Source organism: Anomaloglossus baeobatrachus, chromosome 4, assembly GCF_048569485.1.
Source record: "Anomaloglossus baeobatrachus isolate aAnoBae1 chromosome 4, aAnoBae1.hap1, whole genome shotgun sequence".
Lineage (NCBI taxonomy): Eukaryota > Metazoa > Chordata > Amphibia > Anura > Aromobatidae > Anomaloglossus > Anomaloglossus baeobatrachus.
The window spans coordinates 658,872,921-658,886,757 of record NC_134356.1 but is presented as its reverse complement, the minus strand read 5'-3'; the positions used below and the strand labels follow the sequence as shown (position 1 = coordinate 658,886,757).

Here is a 13,837-nt window from a genome sequence, read left to right as displayed (position 1 = left end):
AGTCCCTGCACCTGGGGCCAAGCCTGAAGCTGTGGAGACAGTGTGTGTACCCGAGCCGCAGCTAGCGGTTGAGATGCCCGGACTAGTCAGAAAACTGGGTGAGTTACAGGTGATGAAAGGCATGCTGCAGGCGGAGATAGACTTTATAATCTAAAGGCCTCTAATCCTGACCTGACCTCTGTGTGTGACCACAGACTGAACAAAAAGTGTTTGGAGGGGGGGCGTGGCCTAGCTGGAGAGCGGGAAGGTTGCAATACAGAAGAGCTCCTGACTGCATAGCTTCTTTTAATATAACATTAATACAACATTCCCAGCACAACCCACCCAAAACTACACAAAATGGTCCTCATCTATGGTGGAGATCGAGAGGCACACAGAGTGGGGGAAACTCTGGCTGAAAACATCCAAGGAGGCACAGAGGAGTGTGAAGGAGAGGGGGAGGAAGCCATTATAAAAGATAAGACAGGAAGAGAGCTGCTCCAGGATGCTCTGCAGCTAAAGAAAGGCTGTTTACTGAGAGTGGAGGAGATAAGAAGAAAAGAAGATAAAGCTGCTGGACTGTGAGTACTTACCTGGGGACAGAGGGGGGCCCCTTAACACTGCTGTGCCTCAGAGTCTGCACTCTCACCTACTTCTGCCCCCCATCAGTGTCAGTGGCTGTGTTTGAGTGCAGGCCTGCTGTAGGCTGAAGGGGATTTTCCCAGAGAAGCATTGGCTGTCAGTGCTGGGTAAAGCAGGAAGGAGCAGTGCTTGGGTCCGGTCACATCAGATCAACAAAAGGAGAAGGGGGGAGGCATTTGTACAAGGAGATAGGAACTGCAGTTTATCTCTAAAACAGGAGTCTTCATACCCAATACAGGAGGGTTTGACTCAAATTACAAAGCAAGCCTGTGAATGAGAGTGGCAGCATAAAGATAAGGTATATTAAAACCAAGCACTGTACCTGAATTTCAGAGTCCTAGTCTACATGATAAAAGTGCCTTTGACCTGCTGTGTGCAGACAGGTTCCCCCTGAATAACACCACTGTGTGGCACGGCCCAGACAAGTCTCCGCTGAATGACAGTAGTGTGCTGCACAGCACAGGTGAACTCTGAATAATAATAGTGCGACACAAGCTGCAGACAAGCTCTTCTGGAATAACAACAGTGATCCACATATCTTAGGGGAGCCCCCCCTGAATGACAGTGGTGATTTGAACACTGCAGACAATCTCTTCTTGACCAACACAGAAAAGCCACATATTCAGGACAACTCCTTGTAGCTTAACAGCTGCAAACCTCATATCATAGAGGAGCTCCCCCTGAATAACAACAGAGAACCACATATCACAGAGGAGCCCTCCTGAATAACAGTGGTGAACAACATATACAGACGAGCTCCACAAGAAAAATAATAGTGAGCCGTACACTGCAGAGAAAGTCACCCTAAATATTACTAGCGAACTGCAGCCCCCCTCCCCCTCCTCGCCACCAAAATAGGTGAGACCTTCCTTCAATCAAACCTTGAGATCTACAATCTGATGAAACTCACATAAAAGATCATATGATTTAACTATTTACTTCCTTACTCCCGGTGTAGTAGTATCAATACAGGCAAAATGGGAAAAGGTAACAAACCCCAAACTGAAGAATCAAATAAACAACACAAAACGCCAAAAAAAAGTCAAGATGAAAACAAGTCCCAAAAACGAACTGTAACTGAAAACACCTCAACGTAATAAAATTTGTAATGAACTACACAAACAGAAAGCAGCAACACTTCCGCTTAACCAGTGGTCAGATAGTGATGAAGATGAGGCCTCCAAATCCATACAGCAGGATCAAGATATAAAAGAATACATTAAGGCTCTCCCTACAGCAGAATATATGAAGAATCTATTTAAGGACTTTACACAGGCTGTGAAGGATGAGATCGCAGATCTCAGAAAAGATGTTAAATCGGTGCATGACCGAATACAAATCCTGGAAGATAATAAGGAACAGATCATAGCACACGCCTCAAAAGTAACAGAAATCTTAATTGAGAAACAAAAAGATCAATTTCTGCAAAGGACCCACATAGATGACCTCGAAAATTGGTCGCGCAGAAACAACTTAAGAGTTAAAGGCCTGCCGGAATCTATCCCTGATAAGGATATTTTCACTACCTTGACCACAATCTTCAACAACATTATCGGGAAACACAATGAAAATGACCTGAAGATAGAAAGAGCACACAGAGTGTTTCGACCAAAACAATCGGGAACAGACAGACCAAGAGATGTTTTATGCTGTTTCCACAGCTTTAAAACCAAAGAGGACATTTATCAGAAAGCGAGAGGTGCGGAAAAAATAGAATACGAAGGCTCAGACATTCAAATCTTTCAGGACCTTACAAAGCTGACTCTCTACCTTAGGCGACAGCTTCAACCCTTGACAAAAGTTTTGAGAAATAAGAACATTCCCTACAGATGGCTCTTCCCCTTTGGGCTGGCAGTCCCATTCAATGGCAAGACCCTGACAATCAGAACTCCTGATGACTTACCGTTCGCCCTCAGAAAATTGGATTTATCGGACCTCCAGGTCCCACATTGGACAACAGCGGAGGCATTTCTAAATTTGCCTCCACTTCCAGTATCTGAAAAGTGGTCTATAGTCACTCCACCCAAAGAAAACTGAATTTTGAATACAAGAGAACGCCCAATAGAGACCACAGAGAAATACGGAGAAATCGGGTGAAGATAGAAGCAAAACCTACGATATAAATATTTACTTTGATCAGAAATTATAGGTTAACTGTTTCTAAAGTTCTGTTATAGTTACTTTTGTATTAAGAGTTATATTTAGAAAAGAGATATGAAGTTATTGATACTCAACATACGTCAACCTACTACCCCCTCCCTCTTTCCCACTGAGGTGGAGACAGAGATAGGGGGAAGCCTGGACACAATGTATATGTTAAACAACATAATCCCGCCAGATTGAGCTCATAGGCTACATTCGAAATGGGATTTGACATTGTGTCATTTAAAGCCTCTGGTTTAATTAAGACTCACCGGGAGTCTGTTTATACCTCTAATAAGTACATACATATTTCTCTCCGTCTTTGAAAAAAGGGAGAACCCTAAAAAATAAAAAAATAAATAAATAAAAAAAGAAGAGAACCGCTACTTCTCTTTTAGGTCCACGCCCCCACGGACCTGAATACAACCTTTATCCTTGCAATTATTCCTGGTAGGGCGTGCATTATTTTTGCTCATATCCCTACCAGCTGCAAAAATTTTCAAACCAGTTGAGAAACCTGGTGGCACGTTGCGCATCATGGTTCACTCTTTTGTTTTATTTATCTCATTCTTCTATAGTTCCTGATTATTTAAAAATCCTGCTAAGACAAAACAAATAAGACGCAAATATGCCCCACTCAAGCATCAATGGCCAACATAAAGGTAGCTACCTATAATGTGAAAGGATTAAACATCCCAGGAAAAAGATCACAAATCTTGAACTATCTACATAAAAATAAAATAGATATAGTATTTTTCCAAGAAACTCATTTTAAACAAACACACACACCAGTTACTAAAAATAAAATCTTTACTAAATGGTTTAACGCTAACTCACCAATCAAAAAAAACAAAGGTGTATCTATAATTATAAATAAGAGGATTCCTTTCGTCTTTAAGGATGCGTTATATGATAAAGAGGGCAGATACATACTACTGAAATGCACAATATATAATACACTGTTTACGCTAGCAAAAATGTATGCACCAAACAACAATCACACCCCTTTTTTCAAAAGCTTTATTGAGATCTTAGATAATTTCACAGAAGGCCAATTAATTCTGGGAGGAGATTTCAACATACCCTTACACCCTCCGTTAGACACATCAAATGGCCAATCGACGGTCCCGCTCAAAACAACTAGATACATTAAAAAACTTCTAAACAGCAGACTACCGTATTAATAGATGTGTGGAGAATGATACACCCTGCCACAAAAGACTATTCCTTCTTCTCATCAGTACACAAAAAATGCTCAAGGTTTGACTATTTATTTCTCCCCCACAAACATCTGAGCTTAGTACATAGCATCTCTTATGAGTCAATATTATTCTCAGATCATGCCCCACTTTTTCTCAACCTGAACATACAACAACAAATCAGAAGCCCCTTAAATTGGAAGCTAAATAATAATCTACTCAAAATGAAAGACTCACAAGATTATTTAGCCAGTTCTATTAAGAATTTCTTTACAGAAAACTGTATTTCTGGCAAATGCGACTCCAACATTTGGGAAGCGCACAAAGCTGTTCTCAGAGGCATTCTCATTGAACTTGGTTCGAGAACAAAGAAAGAAAGAGAAAAGGAGATCTCACTAAAAATAGCCCAAATTAAAAATATGGAAGACAAACATAAGATAACACAATCTCATATTCTAGAGAGAAATCTTTATAATCTAAGACTTGAATTAAGGGCCCTCCTTGATCAAAAATTTGAAAAGTTTCTATCATTCTCCCGTTTTAAAGCATACTCCTATGCAAACAAATGTCGTAGATATCTGGCAAACTCTATTAAGAAATAAATTAACTCCACACGTATTCTGAAAATAAAAAATAATAAGGATCAGATATTCTACAAAACAGAAGATATCGCCAAAACATTTTCAGAATTCTACTCAAACCTATATAATCTAAAAGCGAACTGCAAATCTGACTCAGAAAAAATTGAAAAAACGGAAGAATTTCTCAAGAATCTAACCCTTCCCCAAATTTCAGCTATGCAAAAGGAATCGTTAGATCTCCCTATAACAAAGGAAGAAATAGAAGAAGCTATACATCAAACCCCAAATGGCAAGAGCCCAGGCCCTGATGGCTTTTCAATAGAATATTATAAGCATTTCAAAACTGAACTGATTCCACACCTGTTAGATTACTTTAACCATATTGATAAATCTAACAAATTCAAGAAGGAATCTCTAGAGGCACACATAAGTCTCATACCGAAAGAAGGAAAAGACCCCACCTCCTGCGGCAGCTTCAGACCAATTTCGCTTATTAATAATTATGTGAAGCTCTATGCCAAAATACTAGCGAATCGAATGCAGAAACTTCTCCCAAATGTGATAAATCCGGAACAAGTTGGCTTTATTAAGGGTAGAGAAGCCAAGGATAATGTGATGAGGGCAATCAATGCGATTCACCTGGCTAAACACCAGGAAATACAATTGTCGGTCCTTTCCACAGACGCGGAAAAAGCATTTTATCGCGTTGATTGGTACTTCATAGAACAAACACTCATTAAATTTGGCTTCCCCAAAAATTTTTTTACAAAAAATCCTGGCCTTATATTCCACGCCCACAGCCAGAGTCAAAGTGAATAATATAGCTTTAATATACAGAACGGTACGAGGCAGGGCTGCCCATTGTCCCCCCTTCTATTCATCCTTACACTGGAAACCCTTTTACAAAAAATTAGACAATCCCCCAAAATCAAAGGACTGAAGACGGGCACAATTGAACATAAATGCGCTGCTTATCCAGATGATATTCTATTCTTTTTGGTAAACCCAAATGACTCTATACAAGAATTGCTATCAGAACTGCGTCTCTTTAACACAATTTCTAACTGTAAAATACATTTCTCTAAGTCCAATATAATGCATATCTTATTATCACCTGAAAACAAAGAAAAGCTGTCTACTCTCTCTCCCTTTAAAGAATGTTCCTCCATCACTTATTTGGGTACAAAGCTCAGTAATTCTTCCAATCACCTTTACAAACTCAACTTTATGCCTTTACTAAAGTCAGTAGAATCTTCCCTTATGTCATGGAAAGACGCCCCGATTTCCTGGTTTGGTAGAATTATTTTGATAAAAATGATAATTCTACCCAAAGCTGTTTACCTTTTACAAACCCTCCCAATAGATATCCCTCAACAATTTTTTAAAAAAATGAATGCTATAATATCAAAGTTTGTATGGGCAGGGAAAAGTCATAGGATTAAACACAAAATTCTAGTAAATCTGAGACATAGAGGAGGTCTTGACCTTCCAGATTTCGAAAAATATAGAACAGCAGCACATATAGCAAGAGTGGTTGAGCTTCAGTCCCACACATCAACAAAACGTTGGACGATACTTGAATTGAGCGATTTACATAGAGGATTTCTATATTACTTGTGGCCTACTTCCTTTAACAAATTCAAATACAAAAGTATCACAAATCCTTATACCATAACAACTCTCAAACTTTGGCATAAAACAAATAAAAAAATGAATCTGATACCAAGGATCTGCAAAGCCACCCCTATTCTTCACCTAATCCCCAATAGCTACAGATGACTCAAAAAAACCCTGAGCCACCTGGATCAATATAAAACCATGCCAATACAGTCATTAGTAGACAAAAAGGACTCACTGAATAAAGGTAAATGTAATGCACTTATTTCTTCACTAAAGCTGGAGAAAGTAGATATTCAGATCCTACAAGATACGATAAATCTACACCTTCCAGATATCTCTTCCTCAACTATGGACCCACCATTACTCAAACTCTTTCTAAACACAACAAAGAATGAAAAAATAATATCCAAAATACATAACAACTTATCCCAAGATGTTCATGTTCCAGACTTTTTGAACAAATGGGAAACAGAATTAAATACAAAATTCCTCCAAGAAGAAATCCAAAGAATTCTAGGGAACATTCACTCCCTCACTACTTCGGTGAGGTATCAAGAATTAAACTACAAAATAGTCTCAAGATGGTATAAAACTCCAATTATATTTAATAAAATAAACAGCTCAATTTCCCCACTCTGCTGGAGATGTGGATCTGAACTAGGTACCCAGTCACATATCCTGGTGAAATGCTCAAAAATCCAAAATTACTGGGAAAAAATTAGAGACCATATTAAAAAGGTGACCAATACGGAAATACCCTTATCTTCCGAATTCATTCTCCTCAACTTAGATCCCTCAAAGTCACTCCTTAGGAAAAATTCTCTGTTACCACAAATAGTTAATGCTGCTAAAATAGTCATAACAAGACATTGGAAGAGTGACGAGCCACCTTCATTTAAAGAATGGATCAGAGAGACAGTCCAGACAGGTACACTTGAAAAAATCAGACTGTCAAAAATCAAACATGGAAAAGATTTAAATGACTGGGAGGTTTGGCTAAATGCATCGTTATCATACTAAGAAGTTAGTTGAAAAGTTGCGTCTGATCAGCATGTAATGAGAAGTCTCATTCCGATAAAAAAAAAACAACAGAAAACTTAGCAGCTTTTATTTTTCTTCTTTGTCTTTGCTCCTGTTGCTCCCCCTTTCTTACCTTACTCTCTCACGTATATTCTTCCGCATAATTCTTCCCCCCCATCCCCTTCCACCTTCTTGTTCTTACATCCCCTTTTCTTTATTCATGAAACCACCTGACAGTGTTATAAGTTGTTAATATACTTAAAAGTTTTTTCTGAATCCACATTGTCATAATTTGTAAGAAAGTGTCAAGATGGTTCCCTACCCATCTATGTTATATTCTAAAATGTTAAATAAAGAATTTAAAAAAAAAAAAAAAAAGGGTTTGGAGCTGGCGAGTGTGGTGCAGGACATGGACTCTGTGCTGGAGAGTGTGGTGCAGGACATTGACTCTGTGCTGGAGAGTATGGGGCCTCTGAAGGAGACCTATATGACCCAGGAATGTTTGGCCTCCCATACACAGGACTGTGCTGTGGAGACCAGGACCCCTGATGTGCAGTCAGAGGCCGCTCTGGACGAGACCCCCAGCAGCAGACGCGACCGGTGATACAGGCTGCCAGATTCTGCTTTCAGGATGGGAAACAACTGCAGCTACAGGAGCTTACACCTCAGACAGTAGAGGCACTACAAGTCCCAGAGTGCCCCGCACAGGACCTTCCATGTGTGACTGTCTGTGCTGCTGAGGCCGGTGGGACTGGGGATAGTGACGCTGAACCTGTGGGGTCGGGGATTCACAGTCTGTGATGGTGCAATGTCCATGTGATGATGATGATGATAATGTGCATGGTATGTGTGACTTTCCTCCTTTGCTATCTAACCCACAAGATATGACAGCCCCCCCTGGTACAGACCCTCGTCCTGTCAGCCCAGGGTGAACCGGCAGGTGCTCCCCAGGAATGCCTGGAGCCTCGGCGCCCCATCCTTCACCTCCGGCGCCCAGTATACCGGCCAGACTTTCAAGCGTATTAATGTTGTGCGTTTTAAGTACATAGGTCCCAAGGAGGTTCTGCCACAGCGTAGGTTTGTGGTGAGAGAGCTGCTGTGCCGCCAGATGGGGTTTGTGCTGCATGAAATCCTGGCGGTCTCTAATCTGCAGGACGGGCAGGGCTATGATGTCAGCTTTAAGCTCATGTCTGACCTGGACAGGTTCTGGGCTGATTACCCCAAGTTCAGGGACACTGAGGACTGGAATGAATTTGTGTTGGTCCCTATTTCCAGGCCAGATACTGTCACTGTGAATGTCACCTTCTGGAATGAGGCCGTTCCCCCACAGGACATCGAGGTGTGGCTCCGGAGACATTGTGACCTCGTCTCTGGACTCTCCAAGGTCAGAGATGAGGACGGTATCTGGACAATGGGGTGGAAGGTTGTGGTGAAGCTGAGGCAATATAACAACATCACTGCCCACCTACCCAACTCCTTCTTCATTGGGAGGGAGAAGGGGAGAGGTTACTATCCCGGGCAGCCCCGAAAGTGCTTCAAATGTGGTAAAACAGGTCATCTGGCCAATGCCTGTACTGTGGTGAAGTGCAGCCTGTGTGGGGACATCGGTCATGTCGCTGCAGATTGCTGGGACGTCAGGTGCAACCTCTGTGGTAAGATGGGCCATCCTCACAGGGACTGTCCAGACGCCTGGCACAACATCTGCAGAGTATTCCCTCGGCTCAGGAGGTGGCGGCGGAGGCTCAGGAGGTGGCGGCGGGGGCACAGGAGGTGGTGGTAGAGGCTCAGGAGGTGGTGGTAGAGGCTCAGGAGGAGGTTTTCACATCGGGAGAGGTAGTGCCTGACTCAGATGTCCCCCGGGAAATGATACCGGAGCAAGAGGTCGTCCCTCAGGTCCAGCAGTCTCAGGTAGCCCCCCCTTCAGCATCTGTATCTGATGACTGGAACGTTAGTCAGAATAAACGGAAGAAGAAGGACACGTCCTCCCGTAGACCTGAGGCTGGATATGACAGGGCTAGTAAGAAGGTCCAGAGCTCTGTGGGTGTGATGGTCGTGTCCAACAAGTTTGGGCTTTGTCCCATGATGATGATTTTGAGAGGGAATTGGGGAAACTTGAATGTGACAGGGACATAGAGGACCGTCCCCCGCCAAAGCGGAAGCCCCTATCTGTAGACCCTCAGGTAGAGTCTGCCATGGACACCGTTGGTGGACAGAATGTCCCTGACTTGGGATGATGAGTATCATTCTGCTCCTTCTATGTATTGTATGGTGATTGCTGAGTTTCATTACACTCTATTCCCCCCCAAAGGTGTGGACTCGTTCATTTATTTCTGTATTTGATCTGATCATTTAGTGCCGGTGTTTATGTAACCTCAGTGATTTGTGATTTGTCTTATTGGGAGTATTTGTTTACTATACGTGTATTTATGTTTGTTTTTTCTAATAAAAATTGCCCCCTATGTACAAGATATAACTACTATAATACTGCTATGTACAAGAATATAACTACTATAATACTGCTCCCTGTGTACAAAAATCTAACTACTATAATACTGCCCCTATGTACAAGAATATAACTACTATAATACTGCCCCTATGTACAAGAATATAACTGCAATAATACTGTCCCCTATGTACAAGAATATAAATACTAGAATATAACTACTATAATACTGCTATGTACAAGAATATAACTACTATAATACTGCTCCTATATACAAGAATATAACTACTAGAATATAACTACTATAATACTGCCCCCTATGTCGAAATAAAGAAAACGTTCCTGATTTGCTGTAATAACATTCTATATTTTCCAGTTACCTCATACGTCCGGATCCACTGACTCTTGCTCCTAATAATGCCCGGAAAGCAAGTGTGACGCGATCTGAAGGTACGATATTTGATACAAAGGACAGCACTCACCTATGAAACCTCGTCATCTCGTCTGCTGAAAGAGACCTTGAATGGGAGAGATCACAAGATATCATGTATCAGAGACATCACCTGAAGCTGAAGATCTCATGTCCACCTTGATTGCATCGCTATGTGCCACCAAATCATGGGGACACGGGCCCAGGGATCCTTGCTTATCACATTCTGTGGCTCGCTTCAGCTCTGTGTAGACCGTTCTTTTACTTCTCTGGTACCAAGACTATTTTGAGGAGGAGGACGGAGTAGTGTGTAATGGGAGGAGAGCTTAGGTGGAAGGTCCTTAATATTGACCATCCTTTTTTCTAATAAGCCAAGTAATTTATTCCGTATGCTCAGGTGTAAAGTTGCCCAGGTCTAAGGAATTCTGGGAAGTAGCTAGAAGATAAAGTGCAGGGAAGGTGGGGGGGGGGGGTTAGTAGTATAATAATTTGCGATGGCCTTAGGTTCCAGAATTTGCCAAGCCTTGCTGTGGAATTTCCCCATGACAAATGTTTGGGTGGATTATTAAAAGCAATCTGTATTTGATATATAATCCCCTCTCCCCAAAAAAACAAAGAAACAACCCCCCATCCATTTATTTAATTTTTACACATTTCCTCTTCCTTGTGATTATTATGTTCTATCACGAGGCTGCGTGATTTGCTGTGCAATTTTCTCATACTTCCTGATTGTAGAGTGGGAGGAGCTTAAAAACAAGTCTGATCGGCACAGAGAGGCAGTGTACTGTACAGCAGCCAGAACTTACCGTGGTCTTCACACCACATGAATGTAGTAATCATCTGGCTCCTTGTTCTGATGCGATTCATTGTTTGGGGATCTGTGACCAAAATACTTCAGTATTCCTTAAATTGTAGACGAAAACGAGAGCTAGGATATGACCCATTCATCTCAAAGGTCAAGATCTTAAATTTTAAGTGGCCTGTAGTTCTCAGAAGACAAAGGGGATGTATCAGATCAGAAAAACCTAGGTGCTTCCCTTCAGAAACAGCGCCACTCCTGACAAATGGTTGTGTCTGGTAATACAGCTTCTTTAATGTTAATGAGATGATCTCTAATACTACACAACCATTGTGGGCCATTAGCGAATCAAAAATTTAAAGGAATTGTCCACAAACTGAAGTCGTACTAAATATTATCTAGTCTACAGGATACTGCCCAAAAAAAGCCATTCTCTGTCTATTGGCCTAGATGGAATTTGTGTGTCTCATTTTGTTTGTAGGAAAGGTCGGTCTTATTATACACAGAGTGATATATATATATATATATTTTTGCATTAATTCTGCAATAAAATAGTCTTGTATTTCAATGTCGTGCACTGAAAGGAACCAATAATGGAAATCCCAGGAGCAAAGAGTTTAGGTAAGCCTAATGTTAGATTAAGGTTCCTCGGGCCTGACGGAGGAAATGGGCATCAGAGACACCGTTGGGTATTCGTGAATTCACCTACAAGGATTAGACCCCAAGGTCAAGACATATTCATCTTCTTTGTCAAAGCCTGGTCCATGGAAAGGCTTTCTTGGAGGACCAGTCCAACGATGGGTCAACCATTTTGTCTCCGTGTATATATATGTACACAAATGAGCCCAAGTTGTTATCGGTGACATGGTGGTCCTCCTCTGGGCATTCGGAAAACTAATTGTTTGTCTATGTTGAGCTTCAGTAGTGCCAATTGTTGACTTGTCTCTTTGTCCCTGTGTACCTCTACTGAAGTGCGTCAGTCGTCTCGGTGCCATGTGTCAAGTTAAAGCGTTACCAGTTTGTCTGTACCTTCTGTTACCGAGGTGCCAAGTGCTGAAACTGAACATGTCCTCTAGTGGTATTGCACACTGTTCTATGTAAAAGCCCTAGAGGTATCATGCCATATTTCTGATGTACAAAAAATAGTTCTACTAAAAAAACAAAAAAAAATAAGATCAGGGGTCCTCAACCTATTATGGTCTTCACCATGTTCTGGAAGGTGTGACGGTCGGTATACCTCTGTGGTTCTTCATCTGAGCCAAGTCCAAGGTATTATTGGATGGTGCTCCCTTGCCTTATGGACCAAATTTGTCCTTAGTAATGAACCCTTTGAGTTTAGACCCAGGGTATGTGTCTAACTTCATGGGTCATGATTGTTGAGTATGGCCCTATCAAAATATTTTTGCATGGTGCCCCCCCTTGCTTTATGAGAAAAATTTGTCTTTCATAATGAACCCTTTGAGTTTAGATGCAGGATATATGGCTTACTCAATGGGTCATCATTGTTGAGTAGTGTCCTATCATAATATTTTTTGCCTTTCCTTGGCTATTCCCCTGTAAAGTGCCAACTAGGTGTCCAGAAGAATCCAATAAATTTAAAAAAATAAATAAATAAATAAAAGGATCAAAGATTCATAAAATTAAAGTATATATGATAAATGTTAAAATAGCAAATCTTTATTGAAATAACAAAAAATAACTAAGAATTAAAGGAGCATATCCAAACTACATCAAAAGCTGTAAAGGGAGAACGAATGTAGCAATATGTCAGGTTATGTCAAAGAAGGTCCTGGCTATAAGCGGTTCCCAGTTAATCTATACCATAGTGGAAATAAGTAGTGGACCTTGAAAGCGTTCCATAAGATGAAAATAAGGTGCTTATCCTATACAATCAGCTTAAAAAGTGAAAGGACTAGCGATGTGGTCCTCCACCCCGACGCACATTTCCCCAATATCTTCCAGGGAACCCTTGACGACGTACATAAGTACTTTTTGTACACCCTTGAGATAATTTATTAAAAAAAAGGACTTCTTAAGCAAGGGTAGTGTGAGATTGTTGTCTATTGGATTGGATGTTGGTCAACCTCTAGATTCAGAGCTACCAAGCACAAAATGTGCGGAATTGGCCAAATGTTATGGAAAGAGTGTGGGAGGGGGAAATAAACAACAGACCCCTTCTATTCAAAGAAAGACAGCAGGTTTTTTTCTCCCTAAAACGGTTCGGTTTTGCCTTGGAAATCCTCAATGGCTCTACCATTGGAATTTAGATGTTGTGTGGACACACCTGAAGGGTGTTGGTCTCATCCTCTTTGCTACACTGGTAGGTCTTAGTTGAAGAGCCCTCTCTAGTGGGACTGCATTGTTATTAGCAACACAGCGTGGATTTGGTGAAAAGGGTGAGGAAGGCCAAAATAAATCTGTCCTTTTTGTCCTTTGTGGCAAAACGTGGCATGAATCTGTAGGTGCCATTTGTCCAACGTGGCACAACAGATACTGTAAGGATGGGCCACATTTTGACCATGACTCTCTCTTGATCTAGATATTGCTTTCTGAATGATAATGTAAGGGACAGGTTGGCTTGGCCTTAGAACATGAATGTGGGTACCATTAGCTACTGGTTGGGGATCACTGATCTGTACAGTCCTAGGTATCACTGAAAATCTTGTGCTAAATAAATGTAAAGGGATAAGAATCCCAGTCTATAACACTGTGACAAAGGACTGTAAAATAAAGAATAATGGACAAGCTCCCTGTGTCTGTCTTTATTTCATCACATATACTGTACATTTACCTTGGTTTTGTGCAGGTGAACTTACTCACTTGGAAGGGATTTCTTACAGTAAATGTTTCCAGGTGACCTCTGGTGTTCAAGGGCATATGGGTCAGGCAGCAACTATGGGACCCTGAAACAAAATGGGTCCAAACCAGAATAGTCTGATTCCCTTTGGTGTGGTGAAATGATAAAACTCATATCTGCAATGT

The 13,837-nt window shown here is 41.3% G+C and overlaps 1 protein-coding gene across 3 annotated transcripts in view; it reads left to right on the top strand.

Annotated features, from left to right (window-relative positions):
* The window catches only part of LOC142304286 (potassium channel subfamily T member 2-like), a 266,854-nt gene extending 253,259 nt beyond the window's left edge, over nucleotides 1-13,595 (top strand). For all 3 annotated transcript variants that reach the window (XM_075346519.1, XM_075346517.1, XM_075346518.1), the window contains one exon: nucleotides 10,003-13,595. In XM_075346519.1, coding sequence (XP_075202634.1) covers nucleotides 10,003-10,114 — 112 coding nt within the window. In that variant the 3' untranslated portion in view covers nucleotides 10,115-13,595. The remainder of the gene's footprint in view (nucleotides 1-10,002) is intronic.
* Nucleotides 13,596-13,837: the final 242 nt, after the last annotated feature.